General features: G+C 36.4%; 1 protein-coding gene across 5 annotated transcripts in view; it reads left to right on the top strand.

Annotated features, from left to right (window-relative positions):
* Positions 1–27,157, top strand: part of AFF4 (ALF transcription elongation factor 4) — a 73,180-nt gene that overhangs the window by 1,543 nt on the left and 44,480 nt on the right. For 3 of the 5 annotated variants that reach the window (XM_019756075.3, XM_019756074.3, XM_019756072.3), the window contains exons 2-4: positions 20,477–20,603; positions 23,325–24,119; positions 25,503–25,547. In XM_019756075.3, coding sequence (XP_019611634.1) covers positions 20,481–20,603; positions 23,325–24,119; positions 25,503–25,547 — 963 coding nt within the window. In that variant the 5' untranslated portion in view covers positions 20,477–20,480. Of the gene's footprint in view, positions 1–19,920; positions 20,013–20,476; positions 20,604–23,324; positions 24,120–25,502; positions 25,548–27,157 lie in introns of all 5 variants that reach the window. The other 2 variants (XM_074313506.2, XM_019756073.3) reach the window with 1 other exon arrangement.

The raw sequence follows: 27,157 nt of genomic DNA, 5'->3' as shown, positions 1-27,157 counted from the left end.
GCGATTTCTTTCCTGCTGCCCATATGATTTTAAACTCAGGCCAGTCCCTTTTCCAGTGACTGGCATTTTTCTTGACGGAATCTAAGCGATAGGTGCCTGTATGAATTGGAGGTTTGTAAATGCGACGTTTAAAATGTGTGTTGTTTTTTAGGGCTCAGATGTTAGAACCTCACAGCTTTGTTTCCATATTGATTCTGCAAAGCTTTGTAAAGTGCTTCTTTTATTTAACTGTCCTTTAACTTATCACAATTGAAATATTTATGAGAACTTTCTTAATTTGGCATTTGATAAAGAGCTTTTCTGACTTGTGAATCTGCCTGGAATCATCTTTGGTCATATGTTCATTAAGGAGGGTTGGCAAGTGGCCACTAGGTTTTTAACAAAGCTGGCTTCTTTAAATTTCCCAGGTTTATTTTGTCTTATCACTGCATTTTTCAGTCTCCAAAACTTACAAAAAATTCTTAAGAAGTTGTTTTTAATTATGTTTTAGAGTTAACTAACCTGGAAGTAATCAAATTTATTTCTATTTTTTTAATACCAGGAGTTTCGTTTAGTTTGTAATGGCTTGCAGGCTGATGACTGTTTTTTTGTTAGCTCTACAGGAACAGTGGCAAATTTTACTTTAAAATTTTGTGTCAAATGGGGACAAGATAGGATGTCTGTGAATGATCCAACCTTTATTGTTTGGTTAAAAAAAAAGGGAGCTTAGCTGTGTTAATTGGAAAGTGGTCTACAATTTTGGGGTCTAAAGGTGATTGTAATGCCTTGGTGAAGCTGTGTAATGAAGAGTTATTAAAGATAGGAATATTTTCATTCAGATTCACTTTATACTTGTCAGATGACGTACATTCTCTGCTCTGGAGTTGATACTTTCTGCTTTGTAACAGGTGATGCTTTACTTTGTATTGCAATTTTCGTATAGGTCTGTTGTAGTGTCTTTAGAATGAGAACTGTATTTATACCTCTCTGTATCCTCCCCAGTATCTTGTACAATTATTAGATTGAATTTGAATGTGATACCCAACCTAAGATTTCACAAGAGGGTAATCTAAAGAGGGTTGTATGAGCAAGTGATCAATATTTGAAGAGGAAAAAGTGGCTATCAGCCACAGAAGATGACAGAAGATGAAGCCTTCTAAAAGTTATGTATCTTAACCTTTTTTGAAGAGTTAAGGTAAATGTCATGGTTTTATGAGGAACAAAGAAAACAGGTATTTCTTCTTTTGTGACCATCTACTGGTTTAGAATGGAGTCCAAAATATATGAGACCTTCTCTTTGTATTACTTTTCATAAAATCAAAGAAGCATTTTTAAGTATTGAACACACACCTGGACAATGAGCCAAAAGTGCAGTGTATATTATAAAAACTGATGACTTAGATTTTATTTTTTATTTTAGCTCTATTCCAGAGGTATTTTAACTATAAAAGCTTTCCTACCTAAAGTTTCCCCAGCTTTTGAACCCCCAATCCTTATTATGTTTTGCCCATTTTTTTCTTTCCTTCTGATAAGTTGGAACGATTATGTTTGATTTCTGGGAGGGTGTATGCCAGTCTCAGTTATTGTGAAATAAGGTGTAGTTAGTCAGTGACTAAGGACTTCTTAAAGCTAACCTGACCTGTTACCTTGCTGCTTTTTCCTTTGATTTAAGAAAAGCACCCCTACTTGTAGTAACTCCCTACACCACCTCTTCTTGGTTATTTGCAGTGATACTTTAGTACGTGGAAGAAGGCAGTCATAAACATTCCAGTTACTAAGTTTTGGCTGATCGTGTGCATTCCTATTTGTCTTGATGTTCATTTTCACTGGCATCATATCCTGAGAATTTTAATGACACTGGCACATAGAAGATGTTAGAACCACTGAATTCATTTCCAAAATATTCTAAGAACATTTTAATATTAGGATGACTTATTCTATTTTTGAAGGAAAAATCTTATTTAAAATCTATCTGCTCCATCAGCTACACTTTATTAAAAATTTGTGACCTGAGGAAAGGCATTTCATGTAACTTTATCGTTCTTGCAGCGCCTAATGAACAATTTTGGTGGCTTTTAGGCAGGTAGACAAAGTTTATTAGTGGGTACTGTTTTAAACTATTATTTTTTTAAAAAAAGATTTTATTGGGGAAGGGGAGCAGGACTTTATTGGGGAACTATGTGTACTTCCAGGACTTCTTGTTGGGGAATAGTAGTGTGTTTTCCCGGGGACTCATTAGCTCCATCCAAGTCAAGTTGTTGTCCTTTCAGTCTTAGTTGTGGAGGGTGCAGCTCAGCTCCAGGTCCAGTTGCTGTTGTTAATTGCAGGGGGCGCAGCCCACCATCCCTTGTGGGAATTGAACTGGCAACCTTGTCATTGAGAGCTTGTGCTCCAACCAACTGAGCCATCTGGCCACCCAGGAGCTGAGCAGCAGCTCATTGACTTCATTCTAGTTGCGGAGGGCGCAACTCGCTGGCCCACGTGGGAATCAAACCGGCAACCCCGTTGCCCAGAGCTTGCGCTCTAACCAACTGAGCCACCCGTCCTCCTAAACTAATTATTTTGATCATCATTTCAAAAGAACTTCATGCATTCTTTTCCCCGAAGTGCGTTCGTGCGTGCGTGTGTGCGTGTGTGTGTGTGGTGGGATTCATAATTGATGTGAATAGATTGTCCTAGAAATCCAGTATGGTTTGGCTGCACAGATATTGTCATGATCCGTCCTGGGACGGGGCTGCTTGGGGCCTGAGTGGTCTCCCATGATTTTGTCAATTTGGAGCTGCCTAGTGGATTATGACTTTTCACTTCGTGTTTTCCTTTTCATGTCATCATTAGGGTAAGGAACAGTTTTATGCAGAGGTGAGTACAGGCCAATACTCTGCATAGATGGTCTTGCCAACTCTTTGCAATTGTTATCATTTCTTCCATCAGGAATGTCACTTTTCCTCTCTTGTTCCCTACCTGTTAAATTTTCGCTTAAGTTTCCTCACCCTACTCCAATTGTGACCTCCTTTGAATCCCTGTATCATTATGTATCTCTCTTAATTATTTGTTAGGCAGCTAAATCTGGGACTGTAGACTGCTGGGTGACATGGAGCACAATGTATCAGGGAAGACACACTGGTAACATTAAGATTGTGTTACACTGTTTCACTATGTATCTCTAAAAAATAAGGATTAAAACAAACCAACCTAAAATTTCACTTAAAAAATTAACACTAATTCCTTAATATCATTACATGGCCAGTCAGTGTTCAAATTTACTTGATTACAGTTTTTGCTTTGTTTCAACAGTTTATTTGAATTAGGATCCAAATATGGTCCATAATATTACATTGGGTATGTGTCTCCACCCTCTCCTCCCCACCCCCCACAGGTTGCTGTCTTACCTTTTTTGTTCTTTGTTCCATGTAATTGGTTTGTTAAAGAAACCAGGTCTTTGCCCTATGAGATTTCTCACAGTCTAGATTGTATCCCTGTGGTTTCATGTAATATGTTCCTCTGTCTGCTGTTTTTCCTGTAAATTAGTAGTTACATCTAGAAGCTTGATTCGGTTCAGAATTGAAATTTTTCTAATGGCAAGAGTACTTCATAGATAATGTGCATCTCAGCTGCACACTCTTAAACCTTCAGCCTGGCTTCTCATCCTACCATGCCAGTGAAATTGCTCTTACCAAGGCCACCTGTGATTTCTATATTGCCAAATTGTATAGCCATTGCTTACTTCAACCTCTTTCAATACTTGATACTGCTAACCATTTTCTCCTTGTATTGTTTTCTTCCTTGACTTTGACGACTCTCTCTTTTCTGCCTTTCTTCCTACTAGCTGTTTCTTTGTAGACTCTTAATTCTTGATACTTCCTTGGTATTGATAGTTCTGGATTTTAGCCTTCGCCTTCTCGCTTCACTCTTCTGGGTGATCTCGTCCATTTGCATTGCTTTAGCTGCCATCTCTAAATGTTTTCTGGGTACCAGAACTCTTTCATCCAACTGAATACCCCTCTTGAGATTTAGAAAGTCCCTACTAGACAGTTTCTTTTAGTTGGGGGAGAGAGGGATTTATTGGGAACATACTGGATATCCGGTGAATTCTAAGAGAAAAACCATAGGAAGACAGGTAGAATGCAAGAACTGCTGGATCCAGGGGCTCCAGACATGGTCAGAAATATCTCTTTTTCTCTCATGATATGCTCTTTGTGTCTTCAGCTAGTTCTCTTTTGCTGCAGACCAATTTTAATACTAATTTTCTGAGTTTGAAATCTTATATTTTCTGCCATCAGAGAGAGACTGATCTGAGTCTCAATCCCAAATCTCAGGAAAGGGACTCATTAGGTTGTATGTCCACCTCTAGACCACAACTTTGGCTGGGGGCTACATTATAATATGCTCTAGCTGCCTCATCCCAGAGAGAAGAGTAAAGGACACTCTAAAACGTAGTTGGTCCATTTCATTCATCCCATGGCTATTCAGTACACACATACAGTCCTGCTTTTTCCCCATATATGTTAAATATTTTTAAAACATAAGCTATGTATACCAGCAAACACCTTCAACCTTTCTGTGGAGACAACCAAAATTCATATCTAGCTACCACATACAGAGGTCATTGTTCTCTGAGTACAAATTTTAAAGGTGATATCCTGTGTTAATCAGGCCTAGGTATGCTTTGTCAACATGTCTGAAAATTGTGGGTTAATTTCTGTATTTAACCATCTCTAATGTAACTGATACACAGTGGTGGTGGGGGGGGAACCTAAAACTCTTAGGAGAGGAAGGTATCATTGTTCCCAAACTTACACCATATCTTGCTGGATAGGTACATTATAAGGTAAATGACAGAACCATCAAATTGTATGGGCCTTCATTTCTTGACTTACATATTTGCTGACGGAGTGAGTTTTTGGTCAGCCAAGTGAAGGTTTCCAGTTCTGTCCACTAGGAAGATTTTCATTGTCTGTTGTCTTAGATTAACAGTGAGAGGACATTAGCACGAGTTGGCGAGCTATAGGTATATGCCCAGTGCAGCTTGCTTTTACATGGCCTGTGAGCTAAGAATGGATTTACATTTTTAAATGGTGGGGGGAAAAAATCAAAAGAATATTTTGTGGCATGTGAAAATTATAGAAAACTCAAATTTCAGTGTCCATTAATAAAGTTTTATTGAAACATAGACAACAGCCATTTGTTTATGTATTATCTGTAGCTGCTTTTGCTGCTATAAACGTAGAGTAGTTGTGACTATAGCGTGCAAAGCCTAAAATATTTTCTACATGGCTTTAAAAAAGGTTTCTTGGCTCCTCTTTTAGTAGATCAAATGGGCCTTAGTGGATACTTGGGTCTGAGGATTGCCTCCGGGTTGAGCAGTTAGTTATAAGGTCTCTATTTACTGTGGTGGTTGTCAGCGGGTTTTGTTTGATTGTAGAATATGTGTGTGAACAAGTGGTGTCTGGGCATTGGCCTAGCTGTAGTTAGGGATTCAGACTTCACAGGTCAAGTATACCCTGAAGGTAGGCTCACACTATAGATTACGTTGTAACATGGTTGCTCTTAACTATAACTACCATGTTTCCCTGAAAATAAGACCTAGCCAGACAATCAGCTCCAATGCGTCTTTTGGAGCAAAAATTAATATAAGACCCAGTCTTATTTTACCATAATATAAGACCGGGTCTTTATAATATAATATGGCATGATATGGTATATATATATACACATATATATGTATATATGTGTGTGTGTGTGTGTATATATATATATATATATATATATATATATATATATATATAAAAGACCGGATCTTATATAATATATAATATAATACCAGGTCTTATGTTAATGTTTGCTCCAAAAGACACATTAGAGCTGATTGTCCGGCTAGGTCTTATTTTCGGGGAAACACGGTATATGAATGGAGAAGAGAATTTCCAGAAAAATCTGGCGGTGAGGTAAGGCTAGAAGTTGATCAGATAGTCCCTATAAGTGTTCATTATGTATGGGTTAACTATTCTACCACTTCGCAATCCCCTCACTCCAATCCTGCTCTTTTCCTTGCGTTTGAGAATGTACCACTTTCATTGCTTTTCCTAGAAACCTGCAAGTTTTCAGGTTCCTCCGTTTTACTTCTCACATCAGGCTGGCTCCAAGATTCGACTTCCTTAACAGCTTTGAATCCAAACCCTCTCTCTACATTATCTATATTCCTATTACTACATTAACCCAGGCTTTCATTTCTCATTTGGATTATTCCAACAGTTTTCTCATTTGTTTCCTTATTGCCAGTCTAATCTACTCCACCCTGTACCAGAATAATTTTTCCCTTTAAACTGCAAATCTGATTTTACTTCTCTTCTTAAAACTTCTAGTAGTGTTCCATTTTTTTTGTGTTTTTCTAACTGGGACATTAATGAGTTTTACGTAACTTCTGAAGGACTACTTTATAGCTAAATACACCCTTGGGAGTTTGTTGCCGTGTTTAGATTTTGTTTATTATTGTGTTTGTGCCAAACTATAATGTATCATACTAATGATGATACTACTGTGTCTCAGACGGGAAGACATAGTGAGTAAAATTGGACCATCTCATAGTATGTGCTCGTATAGGCAGAACCCAAAAGAACCCTGGCATAGGAGGTGGTATCACACATTTTTCACTGTGAGATGTATCTGGAGGATCCCATCTTTGTAATTACCGTGTTTCCCCGAAAGTAAGACCTAGCCGGACCATCAGCTCTAATGTGTCTTTGAAGCAAAAATTAATATACGACCTGGTCTTATATACCCAGTATATCATATCATATATCATATCGTATCATGTCGTATCATATATCATAACATATCATATATCTTATATCATATCAGACCTGGTCTGGTCTGGTCTTATATTAATTTTTGCTCCAAAAGACACATTAGAGCTGATGGTCCGGCTAGGTCTTATTTTCGGGGAAACACGGTAATTAACAAAAATCAGTTTGCTGAATAGGTGTGATGTTCCCAACTTCAGCCATGGTTATACTAGATATACATTTAATGTAGATTTATAAGGGACTAAACCACAGAATGAACAAGGTTGTCAGAGTTGACAAGTGAGGCCTCTTTATAATCAGTATTTAAGGACTGCTGCCTGGTCTGGTAGTATAAGGTTGTATTTCCCTAAACTAGCAAATAAACACAATTATTAAACCCATTTAGTATAACATTTATAAGCATTTTTTGCATTATTATTATTGAAGGCAAGTTACAAAAGTGGTTTAAAAATAGAGAACCAGACCTGAGACTGCATATTTCCAGGATTGAATACGTCATTGGTCTGGTTTCTGTAAAACAAATAATCTATTACATTAATGTTATTTTTTTAAATATTTGTTTTTCAGTTATAGTTGACATATTTGTTTTAGGTGTTACATTAATGTTATTTTAATTTTTTATATTTAATTTTTAAAGTTTTAGTTTTACAGTTACTTAAGAGCTATAAACATAACAAGTTCATACCTAATTTTATATTTATACTATTTTATTAACATAATAAAAAGTCATGACTCAAGATCTGGGAGATAACCATTTTATTTGAAAAGGTATTCTTATGTCTTTCAGATTTGAGAAACAAACCCACAGGTCTAGTCTGATCCCATGTCTTCTCTCTAGTCTTATCTTTTATTCAGCACCCCCCCACCATAACCCTGTTTTCCAACTACATCTGATTCACCTCTATTCCCCGGGTGTGCTGTGCTCTCTTCTGGTCTGTTGCCCATGTTCTCTCTGCTTAGAACCAACCTTCCTCCCTCCCTCTCCTTCCTTCCCTTCCCTCCTTCCCTCCGGTCACTTTTCTCTGGTCAGGCTAGCTGCAACCAAATGTTGGAGATGAGGGATACTTTTATTTTTTTATATTGTCAGTCCTAGTGCAGTGTCTGGCACAGTGTGTGCACTGGTTAAATGGTTGCTGAATGAGCTAGTGTTAACATTGTACCTTCTATAAAGTTTAGGTCCATACTGAAGAGAGAGATTGTAAAATCAGAGTAGTAAAGCCTCCAAAATTCCTTCTGAATTCTGTTTAAATGTTACAGGTCTGAATTAGAAAATATTTTGAAAGTAAATTTACTCTCATCATTCACAAATTGATCTTTCAAAGTAAATATTCTGTGTCATAATAAATAACTTATTTATAATTTATAAGTTTATATTCCAGTGGTTGAAGAGCAATAGCCTTAAATTGTCTTGACCTTCTTAAAGCAATATTCTTGTTCACATTTTCATAGAACCTTATTAACAGAATTCAGAGTAATTAGGATGGGGCTGATTTACCTTCCCAAGGCTTGAGTACTTTCTTCATTCAGTACATTTGCATTTTTCCTCTAACCTTTTTTGTAGTATTTTAAGGAACTAATACATTTCAAGAATTCCGGGTACCTTATTACCACTTGTCTTCTGCATATGCAAATGAAGATGAAATTGAGAAATAATTTAAGGAGCCTTTGCTGTGTAATGCTTTTTAACTTTTGTTTAATTTGCTAAATGCATTTTTAAGTAATAAAATTGCTTTTATTTTGCCATTTGGACTTGCACTATTTTCTGTTGGCTTCCTCGGGTACTACAAATGAAAGAGTCTTGTAGTGCTCTGTTGAGCAGATCATTTCTCTGGATGTTATAGACTGAAACATTTAGTTTTTACACCTCTCAGTTTGCCAAGTATGAGTCTGAGATTTTACAGTCTAGCGCTTATATTTGGTGAACATTTGAGAGTACAGTGTTTAAGTAAAAATAGAAGTTGATCATTTCTGTACATGTGTTTTTCTTTTTTTCTTGCACGTGTTGTTTTTCTTTTAGATAAAATCTTTTAGAAGAATTGCTTTAAAAACTATTCATTTAGTGTCAATATTAATACTTTTATTGGATTGATAATATACTGAATGCAGAAAAAAGACATACTCTAGTTGGTCCGAAGGGTGTGGGTTATTGTTAAAAAAAAAAAAAAAAAAAAGACATACTCTCACTGTTAGCAAATGTAACTAAAAGTCTTAGGGAAGAAATGGGAGACTCTCTGTGGATAGAAAAAGATGAGTGACATCACCCAACTGAAACCCAACTTTTAGTGAGTAGTCCCACTGACTGGCTCTTGCAGCAGTAACACTACAGTTGTGCCCTTTATAAAATTCAGGTGTTTTGAGTAGCTGTTATATGCTAGCCATTGTGTTAAGCACTGGATGGGAGAGGGGAAGTTAAGTTAGATCTATAGTTTTTACTTTCCAGAGGCTTACAGTATGGAGGTGAGTAAGGAGGGCAGATAGAAGAATAACAGTAAATAATTCCAATGTAAGGCAAGTGTTAAGCCCCACATGAGATACAATGAAATTCTTTTGGGAGTAAGTTATTTTAGTAGCAGAGGAATCTTGGTGGGCTTCTTGGAGGAGGTGGGATATGTGGTAAACTTTGAAATGGATGTATTTAGAAATGGGGAGAAGGAAGGGACTACTAAGTGGAGGGGCCACTTTGAGTAAAGAACTGGATCTGAATGTATGTAGGTTATTTTCAGGCTCAGATAAATCCTGAAGGCTTTATAGAAGTTAGGTAAGAATTGAACTGGAGACAGTTTTAAATCCTGTTATTGGTGACTTTTAAGCAGAAGAATGTCTTAATTAGATCTGGTTTATAAAGGTATAAAAATAATTATCAATATACGCATTATAGAAGTTTCCAGTAAGATGCCTTTGTGGGTTTTGGATATTTGCATGCTTTTAAAGTAAGAAACTGAGTCAAAGGATTGTTTTCTTTATAAAAGGAACTGTAAAATTTGACTTTTAACCATTCTCTCTGCCCATTTATTCATCTTTGAAGATGAAAATAGACTTCTCAGTTTGATTCATTTGTCCATATGCTTTTAGAGTTTGGTAGCAACAATTTTTGAGGAAAGTTTAAGCCAGTTAAATTTGCTTTATACATTTTTCAAATATTAATGAAAGAAGTATAATTTTATTTGGTTTTGGTTCTGAAATAGCTACATGGCATGTAACAGTGCAGGCCTACAGACGGAGGAACATTTCGTATAATTGAGAGAAACATTGTCTAAAGGGAGGCAGCTGGTTACATGTAGCATGAATACTCATTTATTCTCAGATTCATCCTTGTGAGCAAACTTGTGTATGTAATAAACATTTCCTGCCTTCAATTGAGGTTTTAAATTGTCTAGTATTTTAAAAAGAACAAATCAGTTTATCGGTAATGAGTCTCGCAAATACTGTTTCAAATTAGTTATGGAACAATTGAATATCTGCTTAATTATATAATAAGCATTGCTAGTGATATTGTGTGGCCTCTAAGATACCGGAATAAAGTTTTGCTTTATCAGGAAAAGCTTCATGGAGGAAGTGAATTGAGTGATAGTTAAAGGATAACAGTTATATAGCTTTATAGATAAGTAAAGAAATATGTTTCAGTTCTGGTCTACCTGAAATAATTAAATGCAAATGTTAAGAGTGCTGAATTAAAATTTGTTGCAGGATGATGTCTGATTTTTGTGTAATATGAAGTACTAATTTGAACTTTGAAATATTTGTATTTTGTGATATTAGGTAACGAATATCATCTCTGGGCATTATTTCCTAGTAGATGAGGTTCTCTTTGCCAGCCAGGCTGTGAAGTTCATTAGTTTACTCATTCAAGTGAATGTCCACTTGGTTATGTTATAAGTATGCAGTGCTGAGCAAAACAGACGCATTCCCTGATGATTGTCTAGTGGGAGAGAAAGTATTGATGAACATCACAATAAGTATATACTTAATTGTGGTCAAGTACTCTTGAAGGAAAAGGCAATTGTCTACGTGAATTTTCTGGATAGAGCGTCACAAGTTCAAGACGCCCGAAAAAGGCCCCTGGTGGGAACTGGGCGGGGAGGGTAGTAAGATACAAAATGAATCTGATGATAGAAGCAGGAGTCAGATCAAGTAGAAAGTCAGATCATGGCTCTGTAGGCCATTTTAAGGACCTTAAAGTTTATCCTGGTGTAAGAGGAAAGCTTAGTAAAAATTTTTAAGCAGGGGTTGGATGACATGATCTGGTTTGTGTTGTAAAAACATCACTTTGTCTGCTGTATGAAATGTGGAGGAGAGAGAGAGACTAGGGGACCCAGAGTTCAGTTCCCGAGTTCAGTTAGAAGGCTGTAACATTTGTCCATGTTGGAGATAAAATGATGGCTTCTTTCGAACAGTGGCAGTGGAGAAAGAAGTGAACAGATAAATTCAGAAAATGTTTTGGAGGCTGTGGTTACGGGTTGGAGGTGGACAGAGGTCGAAGGGAGGGCTCAGCCAGAGTAGTTGGTTGGTAGCATGAGGCTCACTAGGGCAGAAGTTGGTGGAGGCAGAACCACGTCAAGAAATCAACTTTGAATGTATTGAGATTGAGATTCCTCGTCAAAGGACATGATCAAACAGGTCCCTACACATGTTCTGTATCTCAGAAGAAAAAGCTGTGATGTGGAGCATACTTGGGGGTTCGGATTATAGGTACATAGGTGCTGTTTTAAGCCATGAGGCTATAGGTAGAGAATATAACCTGAACCAGAATAAGACCCAGGGCTGAGCACAGAGAAGCATCAGCTTCTAAGAAGTCTGGTAAATAGAATGGGAGGAACCAGAGGTGCTGGGAAAACTGGGAGGCCTGGGGTTACAGAAACCAAACGTATATTAAGGAACCGTTTGTGGCTGAATGTGTAGAATGAAGGGTAGGTCAACTAAAATAATAGAATGTCTGTTGGATTTAGCAACATGCAAATCACTAGAGATCTTGGCCGAGGAGTGGAGTGTGACAAGTTGGAAACAGTAGAGTGTTGAACAGTGATTGGGCACATTTTGGAAAGCAGTTTGTCTGTATCTACTAAAATTGAAGATGCTTATAACCTGCAGCCTAGCAATTCCACTGGTAGATGTCTATTCTAGAAAAAAAGTTCACTCATTGGTACAGAGAGATATATGTATAAAAATGATCATGATAATATTGTTTATAATGGCAGAAAAAGGGGAAACTACCTAATTATCCTGCAACTGAAGAGTGGAGTAGTAGGTTGTGTGGATACAACCAGTGAAAATAAATGAACATGGATTAACCTCATAACATAATGCTAAGAATTAAAAAGACACTGAGTCGTTAGAGTATACTGTTTTTAAAAGTTGAAAAATATGCAGAACAACTCAACGTCTTGTTTAGGGATACATACATATGTATATAGTAAAAGTATAAAGAAATTTATGGCAATGATAAGCACCAAAATCAGAATGGTGGCTCCCTCTGGAGGGGAAAGGAGCCCAGGAGGTGTGCGGGAAGGGTGCACAGGAGTCTTCCACTATGTTTGCAGTGCTGTATTTTCTGCGGTGGTTTGTGGGTAACTCTATAGTGTCCACTGTATTGTTCCTTACACCTTTTGGGGTAACTTTATAAAACCAATGGTTGCAAAGAAAGTGGAGGATCACTGAGAGTCCTTTTGAGAAGGTTGACCATGAACAAGAATAGAGAAGAGAGTGGTAGCTGGAGAGAAATAAGGGATCAAGGAAGACTTTTTTCTTTTTATAAAAGAAGAATATGTTTGAGTGCTGATGGAAAAGATTCATTCGAAAGGAAGATGTTGAAGTTGCTGGGGAGAAGCCAGTAATTGATAAAGGTCTAGGGAAAGATAGCAAAATGGGCATAATTGTTCTTTGATATTTTTAACCACTGGAAAGAAGAGAATGGATGCAGATGTGGGGTAGTTTCAAAGTTGATGGTGTTGATGAGAAGATTTCGCTCTGATTTTTTTATCTTTTATTTTTAATCTTTGTGTCCAGTAAAACAAGGTCATTTGTAGAATGGAAGGTAGGAGGGGGAGTCATAGACTCCATGAAATACTTGTGAGGAATAGGAAAAATCGTTCATCGGAGAAAGATTGTAAAGTTTCTGGGAAGCTTTGAGGGTCTAGTTGAGAGTGATTTATGAGACATGATTATGAGAAATTGAGATAATATATAAAGATATGCAAAAAAGCAAAAATGATACGAAATTGTCTTTGCTTCCGTGTTTTTCAGTACATCATTTTAAGCCTGAAGGCGAAAGAAGTCCCATGACTAACTTTGGGGCAAAGGTCCTTCTATGCAAAATACTGATGTTTTGTCACTGTTGGCTTTTGATCAGTTGTGCACCTTTGTTTCCCTGCCTTGTAGGAGGTGACCTCTTCAGACTCTCATTGGTAGAGAAATCCGCCAAATGACACCAAGAGGGGTTTCTCCACTCTCGAGGTTTTTTGCTTTAACCTAGTACATTGTGATCAAGTTATAGTTTAATAGCAGTTGTAATAAACTGGATTCTAAAGTAATTGAAATTTAGCTCAAGTCTCATTTTGAGTTTTGGAGTTTAAATCATTTAATAATCTGGTATTTGGAGGGCTCCATTTTTCAGTAGGATAGTTGTTCTAAGACACTACTGAAAAAAGAAATTGTAGCAGGTTCTGAACACCAGTTAAAAGGCAGGTTTAAGGTCACATTTTACTCTTTAAACTGTTTTTATTAAAAATTACAAAATTACATAATTTTGTGTTTTTTAAGGAATTCTGTCCATTTCTTCTAGGTTACCTAACTTGTTGGCATACCATTTTTCATTATCTTCTGTTATAACCCTTATTATTTCTATAAGGTTGGTAATGTCCCCTTTTCATTCCTGATTTTAGTAATTTGAGTTCTCTCTCTCTTTTTTTTTTCCCCTTGGTTATTGCAACTAAAGGTTTGTCAATTTTCTTGGTATTTACAGAGATCTAGCTTTTGGTTTTGTTCATTTTCTCTATTATTTTCTTATTCTCTATTTTGTTTGTTTTTACTCTAATCTTTATTATTTCAGATCTTTCTTCTCGTTTAGTATCAGTGGTTATAGTTATAAATTTCCCTTTAAGCACTGCTTTAACTCCATCTGATGAGGTTTTATGTAGGGTTTTGTTTTCATTATCTCAAAGGATTTCCTAGTTTCCCTTGTGATTTCTTCTTTGACTAGTTGGTTATTTAGGAGCACATTGTTTCATTTCCACAGATTTGTGAATTTCCCAATTTTCCTTCTGTTCTTGACTTTTAATTTCATCACATTGTGATCTGAAAACATACTTGGTATGATTTCAGTACTTTTAAATTTATTTAGACTTGTTTTATGGCCTAATATATAATTATCCTGGAGAATGTTCCATGTGAACTTGAGAAGAATGTATACTATACTTACTGTTAGGTCTATTCATTATTATAGTGTTCAAGTTCAGCGTATCATATCCTGAGAGACTGTAATATTTGTTCCATTCATATCCTTTGTCTTTTGAATAACATTAGATTATTTAAATGATGTGAGACTTCAGTTGTTTCCGATAGGGAAACAGGCGGTTTAAGCAGAAGTTGGAAACCTGAATTATTTAAGGGAATGTACTGGTATGAAGCCCATCAATAAGGTCAGGAAGATAGAGGAAGAGTTGACAAATGATAGTAATCAAGGATCCACTCCTCAAGAAATAAGCAAATGACACTAGAATAATTTTTTTTCCTCTGAGATTGGCAGTACAATTTAAAAGGACTCAGAATGCCTAGGATTAAAAGTGGTATGGTTGAAGGGCAGTCTCATACTCTGTTGGTGGGGCTGTCAATTGACGTCATCTTTGGGAAAGCAGTTTAGTTACGTATATTAGATGGTATGTATAGCACGTATCCTTTGGCTCACCAATTCCACATGTAGAAATTGATCTGAAGCTATAATTGTGTGTGTGTGTGTGTGTGTGTGTGTGTGTGTATGTATTCTCTCTCTCTCTCTCTCTCTCTCTCTCTCTCTCTCTCTCTCTCTCACTCACTCACTCTCACTGTAATGTTTGTAATACTAAATTCTGAATACAACCCAATTATCTCTCAGGGGCTTTTTGGTTAAATGAATACTATGCGGTCAATAAAAGAATGAAAATGTGTTCATATGTATTGCTGGGGAAGTAGATTGTTAAATGAAATAAGAATTATATGTGTAGTAATTTCTACATGTATGACTATATGTGACTCCTCACAATGTTTTTTATTTCAGGTGAGTGAAATTATTGGTGACTTTTACTTTCTACTTTATATTAACGATGTTAAGAGTTTTTGAGCAAGGATCAAGTATTACTTTTACAATTCGGAAAACAACTATCAAGGTTTATCTCTTGAAAAGTACATAAGTGGAAGAATACTCTTTATTCATATTTACGGAAACAGTCAAAACATTTACTGAGAGGCAAGAAAGAAGGTTTAGCTAAATAAGGAGACATCCTCCATCTTGTATATGAAAACGTGGATGTTTAGATTTTAGTATACTTCTATAGCACTTGAGAACATTAGTTGGCACATTCCGATGTTAATTTAGTTGTATCTAACTCTTATCAATATAGTCAACACCTAACAATTCTACTTCTGAGTTAACCCTAAAAAAATAGAGATCAGTCATGTCATATACATTGTGTTGTATCTACTTTTCTCACATAACAGTTATAGAAATTCCTCCAAGTTAATTGGCAAAGATCTACCTCACTTATTTTAATAAACCATGGTTTAACCATTTACTTACCCATTTCTCTGTTCTTGGTTAAGTTATTTTCAGTTGCTTTACCACTAAAAACAGTACTGCAGTAAATCTCTTTGTAGCTTATGGCCATGCTTTTATTTTTATGAGATACAGTCCTGTAAGTGAGGCTGCTGGGATGAAGGATTTGTCTATTGTTTCACGCTGAGTTTGAAATATGGCTTAACTATTTTAATAACTACGTCATCTTAGAAAAGTACTTAGCTCTTAATTATTGTTATTAAGTAAAACATTCTTTTCTCATTGAATTGGATTTGTTAACTATTAAAATCCCATGTTATTTCTGGGTTAATTTTTGGCCTGTTTGTTTTACTGATCAGTTTGTTCATTTCTGTGCACTATCCTGTTTTGATTAATGGTGATGGCTTTATAGTAAGTTTTAGTATCTAGTATGGCAAATTCTTCTTGTTCTCTCCCCAGTGCTAAGTATATATAATAGGTGCTTGTTGCATATTTATTAAGTTAGTAAGTACACTTAATAAACAATAATTGTTACACAAATTTGGGACATCCATTTGCTTTAGGGAAACTGAAGCTTGGCATGTTGATGGTGTCCCCTCCTAGCCAAGAATGGCGTTACACTTTCTAAAGTGTAATAGCGACACAGGAGGAGTTGAGGTGTGTGTATTGGATGATCAGTGTGGATTTGAGATGGGAGAATAGTTTAAACACTAGAGAAGAGACAGTTAGATAGTAAATTCCAAGGTTGAAAAACGCTGGAAAGCACCCATGGTTCTCGAATATCTAAACCATATCACTCTTTTCCTTCCATCTTTTATTTTGAAAAAATTCACAAGAAAAGTGTAATATACTTCCATATACCCTTTACCTACATGTACCAGTTGTTAACATTTTTACTGTAATTGCTGCTGCTGCTGCTCTTTCTTCTCCTCTTGTCTGTCCCTCTCCCTTCCTTCCTTCTCTCTCTCTCTCTCTCTCTCTCTCTCTCTCACCCCCCCCCCCGCGCGCGCGCGCACACACACACACACACACCTATACATACTAGATATATGTTTAGATGGGTGCTGAACCTTTTGAGGGTTGCAGACATGATAACATTTCACTTGTGTATGCCCTGAGCATCACGGACATTCTCCCACATAACCAAATAGTTGTCACAGTTCAGAAACTTAACATTGATTGATTATCTGAAATACTGTCAATATTCAAATTTTCCCAATAATGTCCTTCACAACAATTTTTTTCTCCCCAGATCTGGGATCTAGGAAATGAAGGATCATATATTGCATTTAGTTGTCTCCTTCAATGTAGAAGTAATCCCCAGCCTCTTTTTATTGGGGATTGGGGTGGGGTGGAATCTCATGATACTGATGGTTTTGAAAAGTCCAGGCCTATTTTGCAGAATGTTTCTTAACTTACATTTGTCTGCTTACTTGTAATTAGATTCAGGTTAAATGTCTTTAGCAGGAAGACTACCTAGGTGGTGATGTGTCTTTAGTACATCACATGGGAAGGCACGTGATGTCAGTTTGTCCCATGATTGATGATCACTTAAGTAAGCGTAGTGTGTACTATGCTTCTCTATTTTAAAGATTTTTTATTTGTAATTAATAGCCTGTGGGGTGATACTGAATATTCCATTCCCACCAAATTTTTCACCCAATGGTTTTAGCATCCATTGATGATTCTTGCCTCAGCTACTACTTTAGTGGTTGCAAAAAGGCCATTTTTTAATTATTTCATTTTTTTCTACATTTATTAGTGGGCATTCTTCTATAAAGAAGGGCATTTGCTTCCTGCTTTATTTCTCTTTTTATTCTTTGCTGTTATTGCTCTGGATTCGGGGATTCTTTTTTTATTCAATTGGTTATCTTCCAGTCTTAGTTTATTTTGATGCTTATGTTTCTAAATCTGACCAGTGAGAGCGAGAGCCCCTTCAGGCTGGTTCCTGTACCCTTTTGATAGGTCTCCATCTGTTTTGGAGCATTTTCTTGCTGTTACAACAAGATGTTGTAGGCTCACTTTGCATTTTAAATCTCTGCAGCATCCTTGGAATTAGCGATTTCACCAAGAAGTCCTGTTTCGTTTTAGTGGAGAGTGATACTGGAAATAAAAATTTGGGTGTGCAAGATGCTTCTTTCTACTGGGATGTCACTGCTCCTAGATTCTTTCAGACAGAGCGAGCGGCCATGTTAGTTTGTTTGTTATACAAGCATGAATTCATAACTATTTCTAATATCAAATCCCCAAAGGTTTTTTCTTACTCCATTCTATTTGTATCTCTTCTTTCTCATAGTAAGATCCTTAATTCCCCAAAAGTCTCAATATAGCTACTCATTTGCTCAGTCTGATAGCAATGAAATTTCTACACCATCATCACTACCAACAACAAACCTAAGTTGAAGATTTCTTTGCATTTCTTTTTGTCTGTAGACTGTTGTTTATAATTGTTTGTAATTAATGTATCAGCTTAAGTATTTGATGGGTGCTTAAAACAATTTACCTTAAATAATTAAAATTTTTAGCTGAATACCATATACATAACCTTCCTGCTTACTTGATAATTTTCTTTTAAAAATTATTTTATCTAGTCCCACAGATTTTTGTTGTGATGTATCATTTGCTAATTTTAACTGAATCCTGTTTCAGTACAATAGTTGCACGTATCCTCAGGGATATGCTATAAAATAGTTTTGCCTGTACAGCAAAGATATACTTCAAATTGACTCATACTGAAATTTCATGTTAATTTTAGGGGAGCTCAGGTTACTGGAATTATTGCTTTTGGGGAAACTTTGTTTTGTCTTAGGCAGAGATATTGATGTTCAAAAACACAGCAAAAATGGAGCCTATATATTACATGCGAAAATAAGTCAGATTAGAAAAATAATAGAGAATAAGAGCTACAACTGTGATATTAGTTCTCATAAGCAATCAGTTAATTTAGTTCTGAGCTTCTTGGCAGCTTTGTTAAAAGAGGAAATATTCTGTCGGATGACTTTCATTGTTTGAATTGTATAGTAGGAGGAGTTTTATTGTGGAAATCGTATGGATGCAATATATGTACAAGTGTTTCTTCTGTGATTATTTTAGTACTATTGAATATGTAAATTAAATCATAGTTTAAAGAAGGCGTTTCTGTGGTTTTCTGATCTTTCAGGAATTGAATTTAGGAAATACAGGAAATTGTTAGTTAACATGTCCTTTAGACTCTGTCAGATACGCAAACTTTGTATGTTACCGCACCATAGCTCAAGAGATCTATTTGAAACTTGACTGTTAGTGATATACAGTTATTACTTGCTTCAAGTGAGCTCTGAATACCGAAATGTAGATCTTTTATAGTTTTTCGTTTTTCTAAATTTTTTAAATTTAAAAAAAAATTTTTATTGGGGAACAGTGTGCCCCTCTAGGACCCATCAGCTCCAAGTCAAGTCATTGTTTTCAATCTAGTTGTGGAGGGCGCAGCTCACAAGTCCATGTGGGACTAGAACTGGCGACTCGGGTGCTAAGCACTGCACTCTAACCAACTGAGCCAACCAGCCGCCCGTTATAGTATTTATTAAAGAAAGATTCAAACACTTTCTGTGGTTCTGTGTGGTGCTAAGTACTAGGGAGACCAAAGAAAACACACACTATTTCCATACCTCAAAATAGCTTATATTCTTGTCATTAGAAAATTGTACAAATAAGAAACAACATGAATACACATTTGGAACCCTTAGAAAAAATTTTAAAATATTAAATTGCTTTAATATTTAATATTTGCAAGGTACTAATTGTGCAAATCAGGAAGTTTTATCTTTGAATGTTTACTTGCACTGTTTTAACCACTTATAAAAATCCTCAAGAGTATATTGGTTTTGCTCTCCATTCTAATTTTACAACTATAGGTCCCCCAATATTGATAGACTTTAATTTTCTGATTAGATTCTATTTATGAATCGTAAGTCTAGAAATGCTGCACAAGTGTAACCTGATTTTTCCCTTTGGCCTCCAACAGGAGTTTGTTTGTTTGTCTTTAATCAAAACTGGGACAGATGGTTTACTCTATCTCTAGGGAAATGTATTGCAGAGTCCCTGATAATTCCTTGTCCCAGGGTTCGAAAACCTTTTTCATTACTATCTATTTAACCAAAATCCCTGCTGCTGTAAATAAACTTACTTTCCTTAGTTTGTTCTTAGAGAAAATACAACGTACTGTCATGAGTATAGGAATGACACCCTCATTTTTCCCTCCACCCCCAAAAGACTTTTTCTTTTGCAACATAATTTCGACTACTGTTACTAACCCAAGTTAATGTTAGATTCTATTGCTGAAAGCCTCACTTTTGCCATTTATTGAGGTGTTAATTGAAATATTAATGTATTTAGAGCAGAAATGTCGTTTTTTAGGGAATCTAGAACAACAGCAAAGCTGAGGTCAAACTGCCATAAGGATGGACACCAAGGAAGCTGTGTTTGGGACAAAAAGAAATCAAGATAAGGTAGATGCAAAGTAGAGAAAAGCACTGGACCCTGGGGGGCGGGGTGGTAGGTGGGAGTGGGTTGTGTGCCGCTACTGGCAAAGAATAGTTAGCTTTCTGCTGAGGAGCCACCAAAGGCTTATAGCACACACTAAGGATTTGGGTTTAAGTACTACCTTCCCTCTGAATGTATCAGTGTTAGCTGACGTTTAGCTAGCAGAATGCGTTAAAAGTTGGTAAGGTTAAGGTTTTAGTGGGTGGATCCTAATATTCTGGGCTGTTGTTGCCTGTCTGCATAGTTGTGGAAGACAGTGTTGGTATTAGCTGATAAAACCATTGCCAGAACCCAACTTCAGCACTAATGCCTGTTATTACTTGGAAGTCAAAAGGGAATCTCCGATTGAAGGATTAAACTGACAAAATCAGTACAGAGCATTCTTTTTTTCTTTTCTTTTGTGATGTAAAGATTGCATTTCTCTCTATAGCAACATGAACCGTGAAGACCGCAATGTGCTGCGTATGAAAGAACGGGAAAGGCGGAATCAGGAAATTCAGCAGGGCGAAGACCCCTTCCCACCCAGCTCTCCTCTCTTTGCTGAGCCATACAAAGTTGTAAGTTGTCCTTGTTTGAATGTTTTTTCCCCAATACCATGACATTTTTGCTTTAGAAATGTTTAAACTTGAATTTTTATATGAGAAAAGAGTTATTATGTATACATTTTAACATTTTTCCTTTCTTCTAAGTAGAATGTACTTTGTTGGGCTACTTTCCATTGGTGTATAACATGGATGCAGAAAAGTGTACAAATTGTGTTACAGCTGAAAGAATTTTCACAACATGAATAACCTTGTATAATCAGTACCTAGATCAAGAGTATTACTGTCGTCCTCATCCACACCCCCCAATTACTACCCTATACTTTTGGAAGTGTAGTCTGCATTAGCTTAAACACTCATCTCTGGATTCCTGGCTCTACCACTAACTGGGCAGGCATTTCACCTTTCTGAGCCTTGGATTAAATTAAAATTTTGTGAACCAATCTGTATCATCTGATGTTTCCTAGGTTCTTTGGATATAACATCAAAGATGAATATATTTCATAGTCTTTTGTTTTTCCCTATTTTTTTGCCATTTGCAGTGACTTAATAGTATGTTTGCATAAATATACTTTCAGTATCAATCTGGTTCTGTCTCTGTTATCACATACTAAATTCTCTGATTTTCTTTCTAATGTACTTAATGCTTAATTAACAATCAGATTTAAATTAAAGCTCGTTGTCAGAGATGTTCAAAATGAACCCATTGCTATTTTTTATAACTGCTGTTGTGCTTGGTTTGGGATTACATAAAACACTGGATGGTACCACTTCTCATGCCTCTAACGTAGCTGTAATGGCCACAAATGTCTCCCTAATATTTGATTGAGCTTGGATTTCATTTGAACTGCTTTTACATTTTAAACCTTACATGTGTATAATAGCTATAATACTATATATTGCAGCAGTATTGACAATTGTGGGCATATATTATGAGATTGAGAGTTAGCTTTTTTCTGATGAAATATAAACATAACAAATGTCTCCTGAGTTTTTACCATTATAACATTTGGTGTTTGTAGAAACCATCTATGAGATGTATAAAGGCCATTTATTCAGAGCTTTTAAGGATTTTCCAATTAAAAGCAGTTATACTGACATCATTTGTAGGAGTATAACACGAAACCTGAGATTAGGGATTAGGGATTACGAAAAACAGGAGTCCTGTCCAGAATCCTCTAATCATATTACCATTTATTTTGTAATTACATTGTAATGAATTGGATTTTATTTCTAATCTTGATATTGTCTATAAATTGCTGTAAATCGCTGACCTCTCATTTAGTAGAGATCAGACTAATTTTCAAATAATTTAGTCAGTCAAATAATTTAGTCATGAATCAAGTCATTTTTGATTCATGCCAACCTCAAAGTAAATAGTGGTGGCTCAATCTTTTTTTTTTTTTTTTTTTTTTTAAAGATTTTATTGGGAAAGGGGAACAGGACTTTATTGGGGAACAGTGTGCACTTCCAGGACTTCTTTTTTCCAAGTCAAGTTGTTGAACTTTCAATCTTAGCTGTGGAGGGTGCTGTTCAGCTTCAAGTTGTTGTCCTTCCAGTCTTAGTTGTGGAGGGCGCAGCTCAGCTCCAGGTCCAGTTGCCGTTTTCTAGTTGCAGGGGGCACAGCCCACCATCCCTTGAGGGAGTCGAACCTGCAACCTTGTGGTTGAGAGGACGCGCTCCAACCAACTGAGCCATCCTCCAACCAACTGAGCCATCCGGGAGGTCAGCGGCAGCTCAGCTCAAGGTGCCGTGTTCAATTTTAGTTGCAGGGGGCGCTGCCCACCATCCCTTGCGGGAGTCGAGGAATTGAACTGGCAGCCTTGTGGTTGAGAGCCCACTGGCCCATGTGGGAATCGAACCGGCAGCCTTCGGCGTTAGGAGCACAGAGCTCTAACTGCCTGAGCCACCGGGCCAGCCCAGTGGTGGCTCAATCTTGATTTCCTTTTCAATGTAATTAGTAAACTTTCTCTCATGTATATGAATATGAAAGAGTCCTAAAGCTTGTAGACATCTTGGACCTTCTTATTATCCAAAAATAATTCTTGAAGCTATTGCCTTCAAATGTTGGAGCATTTATTGGTCAGAATTATTAGCCAGGATTTAAAATTTTTATCAATGGATTTTCCATGCTTAATTTGTTTTTAGGACTTTTGTTAACTTGATGAGTCAAAAATGACAAAAGAATTAAAGTAAAACAGTCAATTGGGTATAACTTGTTTCACTAAATTTTTGTTTGTGCTTCTAACTATAACATTGAATTATAAGGGATATAATGTTTTCCCAGACTGTCAGTGTATGAGTATTGGCTAATCTGCTGGCCTCGAACTTAGTTAAATAAAGGCAGATACTTTTCCTGGTCTTCAAAAGATTTTCACTACTGTTCCATTATATTTACTGGTGAAATTGAGATCTTTTTCCTCCTGGAATATTTTTTTTTTCTTGCAATAATTCTTTATTTTTCATACAAGGTCCTCCTGGAATCTATATATTTCTCAGTATCCTATAGAATGTTTATATTTTAATGTTTTAGCATGAATAGTTTTTACTTTCAGTTCACTTTTTCACCATATATATTATATATTTGGAGTTTTCTTTGAGGTGTTAACCTTAAGATATGAGATAAGGCTTCCCTCTGGAAAGCCCCTTTCCATTTGAAGTTTGGAAAGTCATGTTAGAAGCATCTTTTATTTCCAGTTATGCTAACTGTAAAATTTATTTTACATTTTTTTGTAGACTAGCAAAGAAGATAAGCTATCAAGTCGTATTCAGAGTATGCTTGGAAACTACGATGAAATGAAGGATTTCATAGGAGACAGATCTATACCAAAGCTTGTTGCAATTCCCAAGCCTACAGTACCACCGACAGCAGATGAAAAATCTAACTCAAATTTCTTTGAACAGAGACATGGGAGCTCTCATCAGAGTAGCAAATGGACACCAGTAGGACCCGCACCCAGCACTTCTCAGTCTCAGAAACGGTCCTCAGGCTTACAGAGTGGACACAGTAGCCAGCGGACCAGTGCAGGTGGCAGTGGTGGTACTAGTAGTAGTGGCCAGCGGCATGACCGTGAGTCATATAGCAGTAGTGGGAGCAGCAGCCGGAAAAAAGGCCAGCATGGATCAGAACACTCCAAATCACGCTCTTCCAGCCCTGGCAAACCCCAGGCTGTTTCTTCATTAAGCTCCAGTCATTCCAGGTCTCATGGGAGTGATCACCATAGCAAGGAACATCAGCGTTCCAAATCACCTCGGGACCCCGATGCAAACTGGGATTCTCCTTCCCGTGTACCTTTCTCAAGTGGGCAGCACTCAAATCAGTCTTTCCCACCTTCACTGATGTCAAAGTCCAGTTCAATGTTACAGAAACCCACTGCCTATGTGCGGCCCATGGACGGACAGGAGTCCATGGAACCAAAGCTGTCCTCTGAGCACTATAGCAGCCAATCCCATGGCAACAGCATGGCTGAACTGAAGCCCAGCAGCAAAGCACATCTCACCAAGCTGAAAATACCTTCCCAACCATTGGATGTAAGTCACACAAGTAGAGCTTTTAACATTGTGACTGTGTGAAGCACTTTACCATGAAATTATTATTGAACTTGAACTCTCTTTGTCTTAATAGTAAAGAATGTAAAAGTTTTAAAAAAGACATGATTGACTCCCATGTGGATCATAGAACTGTTAGCTTTCCCTCTTGGGCAGCAGAGAAAATGTCGCTCACTGTTTTCAAATGTTAAAATGAGTCAGTTATAGAATGAAAGCATTAGTGTTGAATACCTTAGATTTCCTCCTTTTGATTTATGGTATAATACATCTTGTGTTCTTTTTTAAAAAAATTTACAATTTCTATTGTCATAGTGACACTCATGAATGAGACGTGGGCCGTGGTTCATTGTGGTATATGTTGGGACTTTTTCAGGTCCATGGAGATGGGAATGTGTGGTTTAGATGCTATGATCCCTTTCTCTGATTACACTTAAGGTTTGAGGCAGTTGCTCCAGACTCAGTGGTGGTTTGAAATTTACAGTATTTATGACTGTCTACCAAAACATGATATTCAGGATAACCAAAGAAGTGAGCATTCATTATGAAATAGCTAAATTTTTCTTTTAATACAGTTTTTGCAAGAAAGAGAATTTAAAACTAATGTTAGCAGCTGAAAATCATAACTCAGAACTTAAAACAGCGGGGAAGGGGTCAGGTATAGGTAAAATGCTATTTTGAGAACGTTTAAAAATCTTTCCTGTAGCCTTGAGAAACTCGTTGTTCATGGCATTTGTCATCTAATTATTCCTCTCAAGAGAATAGTAAAATGACAATTTGTTCTTTCTCCAAACAATGTGATCCTTAGAATTAATTAGATTTGAGTTCAAACTCCAGTTCTCTAATTCCTGCTTCAGCCTTAGAATAAAGAACTCCCATGATTTGAGAAAGGTTATGTGAAATATTCATCATGTTCCAGACAAGTAAACATTCAGTAATACTGGTTTTATTCTATTTGTTAGATTATGTGAAATGCTGTATCTCAGTGTGGTATATTTTGTATGTCAATTTTTAATTTTTTTGACAAGATGCTCACCTGAAAAATTACACTTAAAAATTATTTCTATGATTTTTAAAAAACCTTAGAAATAATTTTTTTCAAAAACTATTTTTCAAAAAAGTTTTTGAAAAATGTAAAGTTTTTAAGTCATGTACAGTTTGGTGATTAAAATTTTTCAGTTTTTGGAAAATTTATATTTAGAGAAATTAGTCCAAAGATTCTAGTTAGTGTTCTGATTTGGAATAGTGGGATCATAAGTACTTCTTTAAATTGAACTTCATTTTTAATAATGTGTTAAATCTGTGCAACAAATGATAGAAATCTAGTAATAAATTTCAAATCTAATGTGTGTTTCTTTTCCTCTTAAGGCATCTGCTTCTGGTGATGTGAGCTGTGTGGATGAAATTCTTAAAGTAAGTTGTGTGTGTTTTGTTTGTTTGTTTTTTGAGTAGGTTCAGTCTCTCTTATTTAATTATGATGTCCTGCTACTCTCGTGGCCTCTTCCCCCTCTATTTCACAAAGGACCTGAAGCAGTAGATTGCTCACATGTGTGACTTGATTATGTCTGTCAAAAATAATGAGTCTGCTCTGCTTATATTCATTCTTAGATTCTTAATCACTTGGTTTGTTTACTATTTGTCCTCAAAGAGCTGTTTTTTTTGTTCTATTTTTGTTTTTAAGTAAAACAAATTTCAATCTTAACAGCGTCCCTTGAAAAGAGAAAGAAACCAAATAGAACTGTACTTTCTCAGCTTAATCAGTTAGTAATTTGAAGTGCTAAACAACTCAATAGTTATCAGTCACACCATCACATTGAAAATAGCTTGCTTTGTAATTTATCTGTACATACTGGTCAAATCTTACAATGAAAGACCTCCTTTCAGTACTGCAAAAACATTTTGAGTGTTTAATGGAATATGTCTAAAATTGACATGTGACCAAAAAGTACATTCCTCTATTGGGAAAAGACAAAGAGAAAATCCAGTGAATTAATGAGTGACAACGATTGCTTTTGATTCACTAGAGAAAAACCGTCAGTCACATATTGTACTTTTTGCAGAAGATCCTGAATTTTTGTGTCTATACTTGGATTTCATTATGGATACCTTTGAAAGACTGCTTTCATGGGCTGCTTTCATTTTTATTCTTCCTTCCTATGGTCCACTATAATCTCTTACCTTTACCATTCTGCTCTACCTATTCTCTAAGGTCATTACCTTCCCCTTCATCGGGGGCTTCATTTGAGTTCTCTACTCTTTTCCCCTCTTTTCTTCTGGAAACATCATTCTTCTTTCCTTGACTGTTGTTATGCTCCATTGTTTTTATTTCCCATCCACCTTTCTTGTCTCTCATTCTCTGCCTTTTGGGAACCCTTGTGTCTTAACCTCTTAAATATGGGTGCATTTTCTAGTCTTTACTCTTCTTTCTGCTCTTTCCCTTACTTTTTTTTTTTTTTGGATCCATGTTTTTGGCTTTTATCTATTAGACAGCTCTGCAGTCTTTCTCTTCTGCCTTGGTATCCTTTGGTTTTGCTTTTTAGCTGGGTCTCCATTTAGATTTCTCCCTGTTTCTTCAGGCTCAACATGTCTAAAGCCATGTTTCTCAGACGTCCTTCTATTAGTAGTACTACCATTCCCCCAGGCTTGTAAGTGTAGAATCCTAATTATCTCTTATTTCTCTCTCATGTCCTGTTTAATCACAAACTACATGTAGACTTTGAAAATTCCTTGAAAATATCCATCCCTTTATTTCCATGTCTGCCACCTTGAGCTTCAATAATCTGCCTTTCTGCCTGCTTAGTCTCCCTGCTCATCTGTCTTCTGCATTGCTACCAAATTCTTGGCTTCAATCCCTTATCTTCATAAATTAATAACCTTCTTAGAAGTTTTCAATGGCTCTCTAAGGCCCATAGAAAGAATAGTGTCCAAATTTGATATTCCAGATCTTCCACAAGCCAGTCCTAACCTTCCCCACTACTGATTGACCGCTTTTGCCAAACTGATTTCCCTAATCCATATACTTT

Source organism: Rhinolophus sinicus, chromosome 5, assembly GCF_057876585.1.
Source record: "Rhinolophus sinicus isolate RSI-liver-muscle chromosome 5, RSI-T2T, whole genome shotgun sequence".
In the NCBI taxonomy this organism is placed as follows: Eukaryota; Metazoa; Chordata; class Mammalia; order Chiroptera; family Rhinolophidae; genus Rhinolophus; species Rhinolophus sinicus.
The sequence above is the reverse complement of the archived record's forward strand: the minus strand, read 5'-3'. Positions and strand labels throughout refer to the sequence as shown.